This window comes from Zootoca vivipara, chromosome 5, assembly GCF_965207765.1.
Source record: "Zootoca vivipara chromosome 5, rZooViv2.hap1.1, whole genome shotgun sequence".
NCBI lineage: Eukaryota > Metazoa > Chordata > Lepidosauria > Squamata > Lacertidae > Zootoca > Zootoca vivipara.
In genome coordinates this window covers 68,115,844-68,128,903 of record NC_142588.1, presented here as the reverse complement: position 1 = coordinate 68,128,903, position 13,060 = coordinate 68,115,844, and the positions used below count along the sequence as shown (strand labels likewise).

The following is a 13,060-nucleotide window of genomic DNA, read 5'->3' as shown; positions in this document are numbered from 1 at the left end:
TGCAGGCCTTGCTTGACCACTGTGACTCACCTAACATCACAATGACGGACCACCTGTCACTTTCCATCACCTGTCATCACAGCCACATCTTTACCTGTTCCATACCTGACAACATATATGAGATTAGGTGCAGGGCAGGTAGGTGTGGCTGTACCCAAACAGTTTCAAGGGCCAAATGGGGAGCTCTGGAGAGCAATGGATCAGATGTTCTCCACCACTGATATATTGGAGGGAGCATGGTCATGCACACTAACTGGACCATCCCCATCTCCATGGGCTGCAGCTTCACACCTTCGTGCATTGGGTGGGAGGGCCAAAGGAGGATTCCTCGTGAGTTCAGGTGAACATGTGAATAATCCTCTCTAGGAAAGGGAGCTCCAATCATGCGAAGTTCCTGATTGTGTAGATGAGTCTACCAACATTCAGCCAAACTGCCCTTCTGGCATGGAACCAATGGATGAGGATCCTGGGACAGAGCCAACCTTCCCTTTTCATGTATCCTTTGAAGGTACAAGGGAAATAGCAGGTTAAATGGGTTCCTTCATTTTGCTGGTTTCTATCTGGATTGGTCATTTTCTATTTTTTTTATTTACTAGTTGGCCCTGCCACACGTTGCTGTGGCTAATCTCTGTGACTGCCACCACCCTGTGTCGATCCATGACGTATCCTGCCCCCTCCTCCCCCCACCCCGGCTTATCCCTGTGATTCCCCCACCCTGTCCTGACCCATGACATATTGCATCTCTTCTCCCCCCCCCAGCTCAACCCTGTGAATGGTCCCACCATGTCCTGACCTATCCTGTCCCCTGCCTCCCCCCAGGCCAAGTCTGTAAAGGCTTCGGCCTCCATTCGGCCTAGTATGCAGCCGAGGTGCTGTTGAGAGGGAAGGTTCTATAGGTGCAGTACCAGTGTAGCTGCCGCTAGAGGGCGCTGGTTTGCAACCTGGTTCTTTCCCCAGCATGTACTTTTGGCTAAGTGGTGCGTTCTGGAACAGGGGTTTTGGGGGGTTTCACCTGGCGGAGGTGTGACATCTGTCTTTGAAAACTTTATAAGAGCCTTCGGACATTCACTTTGGATGTTGTGTTCAAATTTTAATAGAATCAGTGAAGCAGTTTCGGAGAAAAGTGGATAGTAACCCACATGCCCAGTTTACATTTATATATATATATATATATATAGATTAAACAATTATGGCCTTGAATGTTCCATATTGTCTTGCCTTGGGTGTCCTTTGAAAAAGATGCATGAAATTACTTCCAGAAACAAATGACTACAGCAGATATTTCCTATACAAGATCAAAAGGTCACATGCATTTAAACTCCTCTGGTGGAAGCTGATTGTTGACAGAGTGAACCAAGAGGTCAGAAATGATACTATAATTGGGTGCTTTTGGTGTCACTTAGCCTACACATGATCCCTTGCTGGGGAATATAGGAATAAGAAACTTGAAGACAGAATTCTGTTTGAATCTCTCACGTGCCATTGCTTTTCACTCTGCAAACTTTGATACCAATGAGATGATTGACCAAAGCCTCTTAGTAAAATTGCAAGCACAACTGGGTCAAAAATGGGCCTTGTACAACTTCATGCAAAGGGAGGATAATAACAAATTGCTTGTGGCCTCTGATTCTTTCTGGTATACAGTGTGTGTGTGTGTGTGTGTGTGTGTGTGTGTGTGTGTGTGTGTTTTAAATTTGGGGCAAATTAAGTTTCTTTACCTCAGAGATGCTGAAAAGATGTTGCAGATGTGGTTTGTTGTGTAACCACATTTGCAACATGTCTGCAGAGAGGGAAATGCTTCCTTTGGAAGAAGCGGCTTCAATCCAGAGGGAAACTCTTAGAACTCGACCAGGCAAATTTACCCTTTCCACTCTTTCCAAAACAAGATGCAGCCTGAAAAACAGTCATCTTTCAAAATTTGCGCTTCTCCACATTTTGCAATGCAGTTCTCCAGCCAAGTAATGTGTACAGAAATGCAGGTGCTAGGGTAAGGAACATGTATAAAAACATATTTAGTGAAAATAAGTATTAAAATGCATCCCATTTGGGGAGATTGGTTTGCAAAATTGTGTATATCAGGCAAAATGGCATATTGTAGAAAGATGATGGTGAATTTTCATAGGGCCTTTTTGAATGCAAACTTGTGCAGAAATTTGGAGAATTGGAACTTATTATTGAAAAAATGAGAAACTGGGAGAAACTGAGATATCTCCCCATCCCAAGTTGTCACACAGGGCAGAGAGAAGCAGGCTTAACGACAGTCTTTATGTCTGAAGAAAGTCTATGCACGTATGTGTTAAAATGTGTACCTGGCTACATACAGTTGTTTCATTGTCTGAACCTATACGCTCCCTTCCTGCCACATGTTCACTCATTTGATGTTGGAGAGAGAGAGAGAGAGGCTGTCAGCTGACATTAGCAACTAAAAATATTCCATCAATTCTGATGGATTAATATAGGCCAGGGGTAGCCAGCGTGGTGCTCTCCAGATGTTATCAGACTACAACTCCCATCATCCCTCACCATTGGCCATGCTTGATGGGATGGGAGTCCAACAGCATTTGGAGAGCATCACATTGACTGCCCCTGATATTGGGTAGTACACATTGACTGCAAAGTGAGTTTCATTGTATTTACCGAACATCTGTAAAGGTCTGAGCCAATCATGGCACATGCACACGGTTTTTACTATGATTAGCCACTTCACATAACGAATCAAAATCACTCTCTTCCAAGGTGATGAAGTGGGGTGGAGGGAGTTCAGTTCAAAGCATACAGGTTTTAAATAATTTCTATGCTGATCAGAGAATACACTGAGTTTTAATATTAATGCCAAATCACAGAAGGAAAATTCTCAGTGCTACAGGAGGGCATTTTGCTCTCGCAGGGAGTAGGTAACAGGAGCAGCCCGCGATATTGCCTTTCGTTTCTAATGCAACATTCATGCTGGATGTGTCTCTCCTTACCTTCCCAGAATATTGCTGTGCACACTTTGTTGAAGCAAATGCCACAAACAAAGCAGAGCTGTAGCCGGGTGGAAATATATTCTTAGTTGGCAGCCAGAAATGCATTTTGGTTTAATGGGAACCGCGGGGAACTGTGGAAAGGTGTTGTTTTCCCCACCTCCCCCTAAAAGTCATTTCTGAAAATGGAACTTCTCAAGAAGCTTAGAAGGGAAGGGAACAATGTACAGTATCTTGGTGGAGGTGAGAGAGGTGCATGCTGGGTGAACTTGGCTTCAGCTCAGAATAATTCTGAGTCTGAAGCATTCAGCAGCCCTGGACAGGATAGGATTGCTGAAGGCAGAATGCAGCCTTCCAGCAGGAAATGCCTGAACTTGACATGTGGGACAAATGCAGGAGGACAAACACACACACACGTTTGAATTATCATGACTACACCCCCACACCTCACCACTTTCGCAGGGCCAATGCCCCTGCACTGAAATAGCTGCCACCAAAGGAAAACTCAGTTTGGAAAAATGAAACCCGGAATGAATAAATCATGGAGGGGCTCTTCAAGCCTTGACAGTCTATCCAAGGCTCTTTGGGTGGTGAAAGACAGCACAATGCTGAGCCCGGAGGAGGGAGTGCCATTGTTCAGGTGTGTTTATGTGCCACATGAGCCCCTCACCTTGGATTCATGGTTTCTTTTTAAAGCAAGCGGCGCCCAGGCTGGCCGCCTGGAAAGGAGGTGGGAAATGGACGGGAACAAGCGGCTCATGCAGGTCATCCACGAAATGCGCTCTGAAATCATCAAGCTAGAGAGGGAGAACAGAGCCCTCCGCGGGCAACTGACATGCAGCAGGCAGAAGGCAGCAAAGCGAGAGGAGGGAGAAGGGGTCGAAGACAAAAAGGACAAGGGCTGGAGCCTCGCGGACTCAGTTGAAGAGGCCGCTGCTTCTCCGGTGACTCTGCGCAGGAACGTCTCGGCAGGCTCTGCTCTGGCACTACAGGAGCAAAAAGGTACCCATGATTCCTGATGGGGCAAATTATGACTAAACCTTTTGTTTAGCCCATCATGGGCTAGGGGGAGACGGAGGTTAGCCGACATGGTGCCCTTCAAATGTCATTGGATTCAGTTTCCATCAGCCCCAGCTGGCATGGTCAATGGTCAGGGATGAGTGGAGTTGTAGTCTGGAGGGCACCGTGTTGGCTAACCCTGAGATAAGCTAAAGTATTCCACTGATAGTCACAAGCTGCTCTGGGTAGGCCTCAGAAACTCATCCTGTTACACTCGGAAATTAGGAAAGCAGTAATTATTATTACTTTTATTACTTTTATTAATTGAATTTATACACTGCCCTATACCTAGGGGTCTCAGGGCAGTTCACAGAATGAAATCAAGATATAAAAGCACAAAATACCTAATAAAAATAAAAACAACAACCCAATAACACCCCCTCCCCAAAAAACCCCATATTTTAAAAGCAGCTGTTGCAACAAGGCATGAACTAAAGGTTGAATGCAGAGTTCTGATATTCCAGTCTCCCAAATCTAGGCAGTCTAACTGACATACAAATGGTTTGCTAATTATGTAAATCAAGTTGTGAGTTGGGAAATGGCTAAGCACCACCCATCACTGCTTTATGTTTACCTCATACAGCCTCTTACCTTAACAGCAGGGAAGTGGAGTGTTGGGCTTCCCTTTCATGTTACATGGAGAAGGATTGCATTTGAAGCTTGCAAAGCCTAAATGAAAACTGGCTGTGGGACATAGAGTGCCAGGAACTAATTTCAGCTGTGGAAAAAACATGTTCTCCTGTTTATTTTTGACTCGCTTGGGCGCAGGAATTTAACCTCAATTCTACAATTTTTGTTTAACCCGCAAGAAAGAAGGGCTTTCTCGCTGGCTAGGTTCAATTCTAATCCTTCTAACCAACTCTGGGATAGGTTCGCGGGTATGGCAGAAGGAGATAGGATCTGCCCATGTGATGCCCACCTGGTGGAAACTCTAGCTCACACGGTCCTTAAATGTAAAATGTATGATGATCTCTGCCAACAATTCCTAGACCAACCATGTATCCCAATATGGAAACCAGAGACAGAGGTCACACACTTCTTATTACAGGGGAGAGACCAGGAGCTCACCAAGATAGTAGCTAAGTTCCTCTGTTTGATTTTTTTGCCGCCAAAGTACATTACAGGACCCTGCCCTTGCTGGAGACCCACAGAGGTGAAATAGATTGCTTGCCTCTTCTTCCCTTTGGCAAGTGACTGTACTGTTGAAATGGCGACGAGATCGCACTGGCCTATTTATTTTGAATGTTTGTATGTGATGCCAATAAAGGTTTGATGATGAATAATTCTAAATGAAAACTAAGATGTCTAAAGATGGAATTTGGCCATACTTTCCTGAAAGTAAGCCTCAGACTGGACGTTTTGCCACTTGAGGTAAAAAAATTAAAAATGAACCTACCATTGCCTCCAACAGCCATGGATGCACCTGTCAGGAAATGGTCTACTTACAAGTAGGACACTGGCAGAGACACATGCCCGGCTGGCATGTTCTCCCCCTCCTGGGCGATCTCCAGCCTGAGCATCACAGCAACTGATGCCAGAAGACACCAGCACACTTTAGGGATCCGCAGAGGTTGCACAGTTGCGTAACAGAACTCAGTAGCACAACATCTTGGCTAAACTACTTTATTTACATATAAACACACACAGAGCTTTTCATCATGGCTCCCTCTCTCTAGCTTCACAGAGCAAAGAGAAAGCACAAAGGAACAACAGTTCCACTTAGGAACACAGTAAGACAAACATCCTGTCTACGTCACTTCCACTCTGTGGAATGAAAACACATACAGTCATATGACAGACAACAAGCACACGGGGAATGAATCTCCCAACAGCACCATGCTGCAGGTCATCACCATGATGAAGATGCAGGTGCACCATATACCTGTCCTGTTGCTCCACAGATGAGTCTGTGGAGGAGAAGGCAGGGGCACAGCCATGTAGGAGGAGGTGGGGGGGGGGCAAGTATCAGGCCAGCCTTGGTAAGCCTCATTAAAAGCACAGACAGATCTCACTTCTGAGCAAATTCTCATGGGAATGCTAAGAACAGTGCAAGGGGGGAACAGGCTCATTTACCACAAAACCACTGGGGAGAATGGCACCAGCACATTTGGCTTTCTGTCACAGGACAGAGGGCAAGAGATTTCCTTTTTTAAAAAAGAGAGAACTAGAAATCCAGTCCAGCTAATGGTGTAAATGGGCTTTGGGTGGCATGCTTAACATCTGGCCAGCTGGATAACATGGCACTCCTAGTTAACTAGCATTTTGCAGCATATCCAAAAGGTCTTTGGGAATGGCCAAAAGGTCTTTGGGAATGGCCAAGAATTAGCCGACAGCTCAGCACAAGTTGCACATAGTAATAATACGGGGGGGGGGGGCGTTTTTGTTTGTTTGTTTGTTTGTTTGTTTGTTACTATGGTATGTATTTTTGTGGGTTATTTATTATTCACTGCCCTGTGATCCTCAGATGAAGGACGGTATAGAAATTTAATAAATAATGATAATAATATCTCAAGGAAGTCTCCAGTTTGCAGTTTAATTAGTCTTTTGCATTTGCAATCAATTTGGCTCCAGGACTGGCTGCTCTCAAATGTAAGGGTACCCCCTTGTTCCCTTGGTTCCAGTACAATTCAGATTTCTCTCTTTTGTGGTGATGCTGTACAACAGGAAGTGAGGGGGCCCATGTCTCACACAGGCTAGGTCTGAGCCACTGGCGAATTTCCTCGAGCCTACGATCCACCCTTTCAAAGATCTCCAGCCAGTTAATCTGCACTTTTCAAACTTTTCAAACTTTTCTTGAGTTGGAGGCTATCAGCCAGCCTGTGCTTTCAGAGGAATACCTTCTCAGGTGAGAAGCTGGTCAGTGCTATCTAACAGTAGAGGTTGCTCCATTAGGATGCATGGGCAATTGCCCCACCACCTCAGTCAGATTCCACCCGATCTGTTAGGTTAAGATTGTCACTCCAGGCTATGAATGAGAAAGGTTTTTTTATTTTTATTTTATTTTATTTTTAAAAAAGACCAAACCACATGGATTACAATCTTTGCACAGGTAGCATTATGACGGTGAGGCGTTATTCCATCTCCTCATCTGTGCCATCGCTCCCTGGCAACAAACACCAGAAATCTGACAAGAGGAATCCATTCAAGGGAGCCCTAGATGTGAAGGAGATAATCAAGCAGCCGACCTTTCCCACAGATACGCAACTCACCAACAAAGAAGAAAAAGGAGTTGCTAAAATTCCACCCGATTGCCTCTCCAGCAGTACATCCAACAAAAGGCGATCTTTCCAAGACCATGTTTACAAATGCAGGTAGGCCCAACTGAAATGATGATTGAAGCTTCAAGAAATCCCTTGTCAGGTTACTGAAAAATGCAAAAGTCTGGTTACTTGATGGCTCCAATCATTTTATAATGTCAGAGGTTGGCAATTTCATATCATTGGTATTGTTTCCTACAGCTATGGGACTAGACCTGAGCATATTTAATTGAAGAATGACCTTGATAAATCTCATGACCATATTCATCCATTGTTGTTTAGTTATTTAGTCGTGTCCGATTCTTTGTGACCCCATGGACCAGAGCACACCAGGCACTCCTGTCTTCCACTGCCTCCCGCAGTTTGGTCAAATAATAATAATAATAATAATAATTTATTATTTATACCCCGCCCATCTGGCCAGGTTCCCCCAGCCACTCTGGGCGGCTTCCAACAAAACAGAAATTCTAAAATACAGAAATCCATCAAACATTAAAATACAGAAATCCATCAAACATTAAAAGCTTCCCTAAACAGGGCTGCCTCATGTTCGTAGCTTCGAGAACACTGTCCAACCATCTCATCCTCTGTCGTCCCCTTCTCCTAGTGCCCTCCATCTTTCCCAACATCAGGGTCTTTTCCAGAGAGTCTTCTCTTCTCATGAGGTGGCCAAAGTATTGGAGCCTCAGTGAGCACTCGGGGCTGATTGCCTTAGGAGTGGATAGGTTTGATCTTCTTGCAGTCCATGGGACTCTCAAGAGCAGGGGTCCCCAGACTACGGCCCCCGGGCCGGATGCGGCCCAATTAGCCTCCCAATCTGGCCCGCGACGACCCCCGCCGCCCGCTGCGGCCGCCCGCTCTTACGGCGCAGGGTGCGGCGACGATCTTCAAAATCGGCAAAAAATCGCCGAAAATCCTTTGTGCGCATGCGTATGGGCCTCTCCCGACCCAGAAGAGGTCATTTCCGATGCACTTACGGGTCGGGGGAGGCCCATACGCATGCGCACAAGCGATTTTCGGCGATTTTTTCCCGACTGTGTGCGTGTGCGCATGCGCACGGGCGCGCATGCGCACGGGCGCGCACTCCCCCGCCCTCCGGCCCGCTGCGCGCGCACTCCCCTGCTCTCCGGCCTGAAGCCCAGTAAGTCTGGGGACCCCTGCTCAAGAGTCTCCTCCAGCACCAAAATTCAAAAGCATCAACTCTTTGGCGATCAGCCTTCTTTATGGTCCAGCTCTCACTTCCATACATCACTACTGGGAAAACCATAGCTTTAACTATACGGACCTTTGTTGACATTATCTATTTACAAATTAGTTATTAAGAGATTTCTATTCCGCTGTTCACCAAAAATTGGTTATAGAGGCTTACAAAAAAAAAATCAAAGCATATCCGGTGCAATATTGCAAGTTGTAAACAGTGATGGGGAATCTGTGGCCCTCCTGATGTTGTTGGACTGCAACTTCTATCAGCTCCCGTCATCAGGGATGATGAATGCCGTGTTCCAACAGTATCTAGAGGGCTACGGAGTCCATATCCCTTATGCAAAGCATGTCAACGTTGCAATGCCAAGTTTCACTATCATAACAATCAAGTGGAAGTTTACATGAAGTGCTCTGTGTGACTCAGACTGCAGTCCTAAACACACTACCTCCTACAATGTTCACCTCATTGGCTGTAGTAGGATTGGCATCTGACTTAACATGCATCAGATTACAAGGTCGCTTGTATAATCACAGTCCCCTGTGAGCAGCATTCCGATTATCCCACTGGGGTCTTGGCTATAATTTTGGATGTCTTGACTATAAGTAGCTTCCATATGAGGAACAGAAGCATCAAGAAACATTTTTGCCCTATTCATAAGAGGATAGCTTCACCAGGATCCTGAAGCTGCACATGAATTGTTAACTGTCAAGCAATGCCCAGTATCTCCTTCAGAAACAGTTTCTAACAATGCGGAGCCATATTTGCAGGTGTACGTAAACCCTTTGCAAGCGTATACAAGTGCATGGTGCCCTCCGGATATTGTATCCAAACTCCCACCACCCAATCACCCCATCCATTGTTAGGGATGATGGGAGTTGTAGTCCAACAACATCTGCCAGGCTCTACATGGCTAGTCTTGTTATAGTGCACTGTGGCTTTGAAGTGGTTATTCCGTGAGTCTTCCATGTTGAGTAGTTATTCTTATAAAACCATGCTGGAGGATTCATCTAGATAGAAGAGTAGGAAGTGCAGGCTACACCATGGGGGAATAGAAAGGAATTCAAATACTCCCCCCCCAACATTATAGTCTGGGATGGATTAGGAAACTTTTAATGCTTAATAGATTATTGCATTTTAATGTTCTGTTCTGTTGGAAGCCCACCAGAGTGGCTGGGGAGACTCAGCCAGATGGGCGGGGTATAAATAATAAAATTATTATTATTATTATTATTATTATTATTATTATTATTATAGCATGCTTTTTAAAAAAATTCCCCAAAAGGTATACAACATGGGTTGGCAAACTTAGGTCTGCGGGCCGGATCAGGCCCAATCGCCTTCTGGATCCAGCCTGCAGATGGTCCGGGAATCGCCGCGTGGATCGCCAGCGCACACATTCTTCCCCTCTCCCTCCCTCACATGGCAGCAGTGCCGCCTCCTCCCTCCCTCCTCCTGGCTTCTCCCCGCCCTGCCTAGAGGAGGAAGGGGGGCTGGGCTTTGTTGGTGCCAGCAGCAGCAGCGCTCAACTGGCCGCCATTTTAAGCAGCCCCTCTCTGGAACCCTTTCACGTGCCACTCATCATCCCACCCCTGCCACCACCACCAGCCCCTACCACTCGCAAGTCACAGGTGAGCAGTCGCCGGGGCTCATGGTGCTCTTGCGTCATTTCCCCCCAAAAAATATAGTCTGCCCCCCCACAAGGTCTGAGGGACAGTGGGCTGGCCCCCTGCTGGAAAAGTTTGCTGATCCCTGGTATACAATCTAGGGCAAAGTTGGCAACCTGTGGCCCATAGATATTGTTGACTATGCCTGCCATCAATCCTGACCAATGGCCATTCTGACTTGGGCTGATGGAAGTCGGAGTCCAACATCTGGAGAGCTAATGGTTTGTCAGCCCTGATATAATTCAGGATACGTTTGCAATGATGAATTATGTCGTATTGATACATCTGTGATCCAGAGGGCAAAACATAGTGCATAACATTTTGTTCCAAATATCTTGCGCATGTTTCTTTTTTCCCCTAGGGGTAAAGTAAAGGCTGTCAGTTTCCTGTTACCCATGGACATGTCACGTTATTCAGAAAATCAAGGCTCTTTCACGTGCTCGCAAAATCAGAACACAAAACAGTTAAGCACCATTATTGAAAAGGACATGTGAGCCGGTGAATATTTAAAGGGCCACCGTTGACTTCAGAGATAAACTCGCCTGAAGCGAGAGACCTGCATCAGATTACATTTCTGCAAAGCTGTTTGGCAGAATGCCCCCAGAGAATCACCCAGGCCAGCACTGCAGGTCATTGGCAGATTGTTTTGCAAAGGGGGGGAAAAAACCTGTGACAGAGGCTGTCAAAATCCTGTGCAAAGAGGGCTGAAAGAAACCCAGTGATAACACGTGCCTCTCTGCTGTATTTCATTTTATTTTTTACTTCATGGTTTATTTTCGGAACCCTATTAAACAGCATTTTATATAACCGTGTGTGTTCACTGTGGTCATTTTAAGAGCATGTACTATAACCTCCTTTTACTGCTCAAGCTGCCATAAATATAGAAACTTGTAAAGAACAGGAGATAGTGTCTATTTTATAAAGCTTTAAAAAGTATGTGAAAGAAATACAGGAGCGTATCTGTCTTTCAAATTATAAAAGTTTGGTTTGTGTCCATTTGCATTTAGCCCCTGAAACATTCTGACAAATTACTAAAAACAAACATATTAAAACATGGTGAATTTTAAGTATTCCATTTTCACTATGCTTGCTCACACAGTGCCTGACTTTACTGATATATGCATTTAATCGCTCTTGTAATTAAACTGTTACTAGCAGGAGATATTAAACCAGCTTCTGAGTAGGCATTTTCATTTTCAAAGCGCAATATTTGATGTCTAGTTTCCTCTAGCTAAATATTCCTGAAGAAGGAAGACCATAAGAGCATTGCTGGATCAGACCTAGGGACCAGACTATGTTATGCTTAAAGTAGACCCGATGTAATAATTGGGACTTAAGTTAGCCATAACTAACTTTATTGATTTCAGTGAGTCTACGTGGAGCAAGATAGGAGTCTGGATACAACCCAGGCAAGAGTGAGGTCAATGGCAATGAGAGTAGAAGAGGCAAAAGGTCCTCAAAGATACTTGACAAGCTGAATGCTGACACCCAAGGGTACTGAAGAGCCAGTGTGGTGTAGTGGTTAAGAGCGGTAGACTCGTAATCTGGGGGACCGGGTTCGCGTCTCCGCTCCTCCACATGCAGCTGCTGGGTGACCTTGGGCTAGTCACTCTTCTCTGAAGTCTCTCAGCCCCACCCACCTCACAGGGTGTCTGTTGTGGGGGAGGAGGGGAAAGGAGACTGTTAGCTGCTTTGAGACTCCTTCGGGTAGTGATAAAGCGGGATATCAAATCCAAACTCTTCTTCTTCTACTACTGAAGGAGCTTGTGGGTGTAATCTCAGAGCCCCTGTCCATAATCCTTGAGAATACTTGGAGAACAGGTGAGGTCCCTGCAGACTGGAGGTGGGAAAATGTTGTCCTCATCTTCAAAAAGGGTCGAGACCCAGGTGACTGCTGACCAGTCACCTTAACATCAATACCAGGAGAGGTCCTAGAGCAGATAATTCAATAGTTGGTCTGTGAGCACTTAGAGGGAGATGCTGTGATTGCTAGGACCCAGCATGGCTTTCTGAAAAGCAAGTCATGCCAGATGACTCACATTTCTTTTTTTCAAGGAATTACAGGCTTGGTGGATCAGGGGAATGCTGTGGACATACAGTAGTGTATTTGGATTTCTGTCAGGCCCCCATGATATTCTTGCAGAGAGGCTGGTGGGGCACGGGTTGGATGCAGTAACAGTTAGATTGATTTGTATCTGGTTGACTGACTGAGCCCAGAGAGTGCTCACTGGTAGTTGCTCATCATTCTGGAAGAAAGTGACAAGTGGGGTGCCACAGGGTCCTGGGCCCATTGTTGTTCAGCACCTTTATAAACTAGTTGGATGAAGGGATTGAGGGGATGCTCATTACGTTTGCAGATGACACTAAGCTGGGAGGGTGGCTGATGCTCTGGAGGACAGAACTGGGATTCAGGATGACCTTGACAGATTGGAGAGCTGGGCCAGAACAGTCAAAATGAATTTCAGTGGGGACATATGTAAGGTTCTGCACTTGGGCAGGAGTGACCAGCTGCACAGGTATGCGATCAGAGCCATCTTAAGCACCCCTGGCGCCGTGGTGCGACGGATCCCTCCGCCGCCCCCACCCCGTTTCCCTGCATGGCGGGTGGATGCTGCGCGGCAGGCCAGCACCCTGGCGCCCTGCGCCACCCAGCCTGGCTATAGGGCCAGCCCTGTATGAGATGGGCAACATCTGGCTTGCCAGGGGTGCATGTGGAGAGGATCTGGGGGTCATGGTGGACCACAGGCTTAACATGAGTCAAGAATGTGATGCAGCAGCAAAAAAGGCTGGTGTTGTTCTGGGCTGCATCAACAGAGGTGTGGTGTCCAGATCCAGAGAGGTGATGGTGCTTATGAGGATTTGTTGAGGGAGTATGTTTCCCTACATTCTGGCTAAAAAGATCACTTTGCAAAT

The 13,060-nt window shown here is 46.1% G+C and overlaps 1 protein-coding gene across 2 annotated transcripts; it reads left to right on the top strand.

The window, feature by feature from the left end:
- The first annotated feature begins 3,440 nt into the window (after window positions 1-3,440).
- CCDC195 (coiled-coil domain containing 195) lies at window positions 3,441-10,804 on the top strand. Of its 2 annotated transcripts, XM_035133189.3 has the most exons (3): window positions 3,661-3,965; window positions 7,072-7,333; window positions 10,509-10,804. In XM_035133189.3, the coding sequence occupies exons 1-3, from the start codon at window positions 3,701-3,703 to the stop codon at window positions 10,639-10,641; spliced, it is 660 nt and encodes a 219-aa protein (XP_034989080.3). In that variant the 5' UTR covers window positions 3,661-3,700; the 3' UTR covers window positions 10,642-10,804. The 2 variants fall into 2 exon arrangements, with proteins under 2 accessions (XP_088526023.1, XP_034989080.3); XM_088669897.1 differs by lacking the exon at window positions 10,509-10,804 and having other exon boundaries at window positions 3,441-3,965; window positions 7,072-7,501.
- The last annotated feature ends 2,256 nt before the right edge of the window (window positions 10,805-13,060 follow it).

Excerpts from the sequence above, each read along its gene's own strand:
- CCDC195 (XM_088669897.1), top strand. The coding sequence starts at position 3,482 with ATGAAACCCGGAATGAATAAATCATGGAGGGGCTCTTCAAGCCTTGAC. Across the intron at positions 3,966-7,071 it reads GGCACTACAGGAGCAAAAAG|GTAGCATTATGACGGTGAGG; the intron begins GTACCCATGATT and ends ATCTTTGCACAG.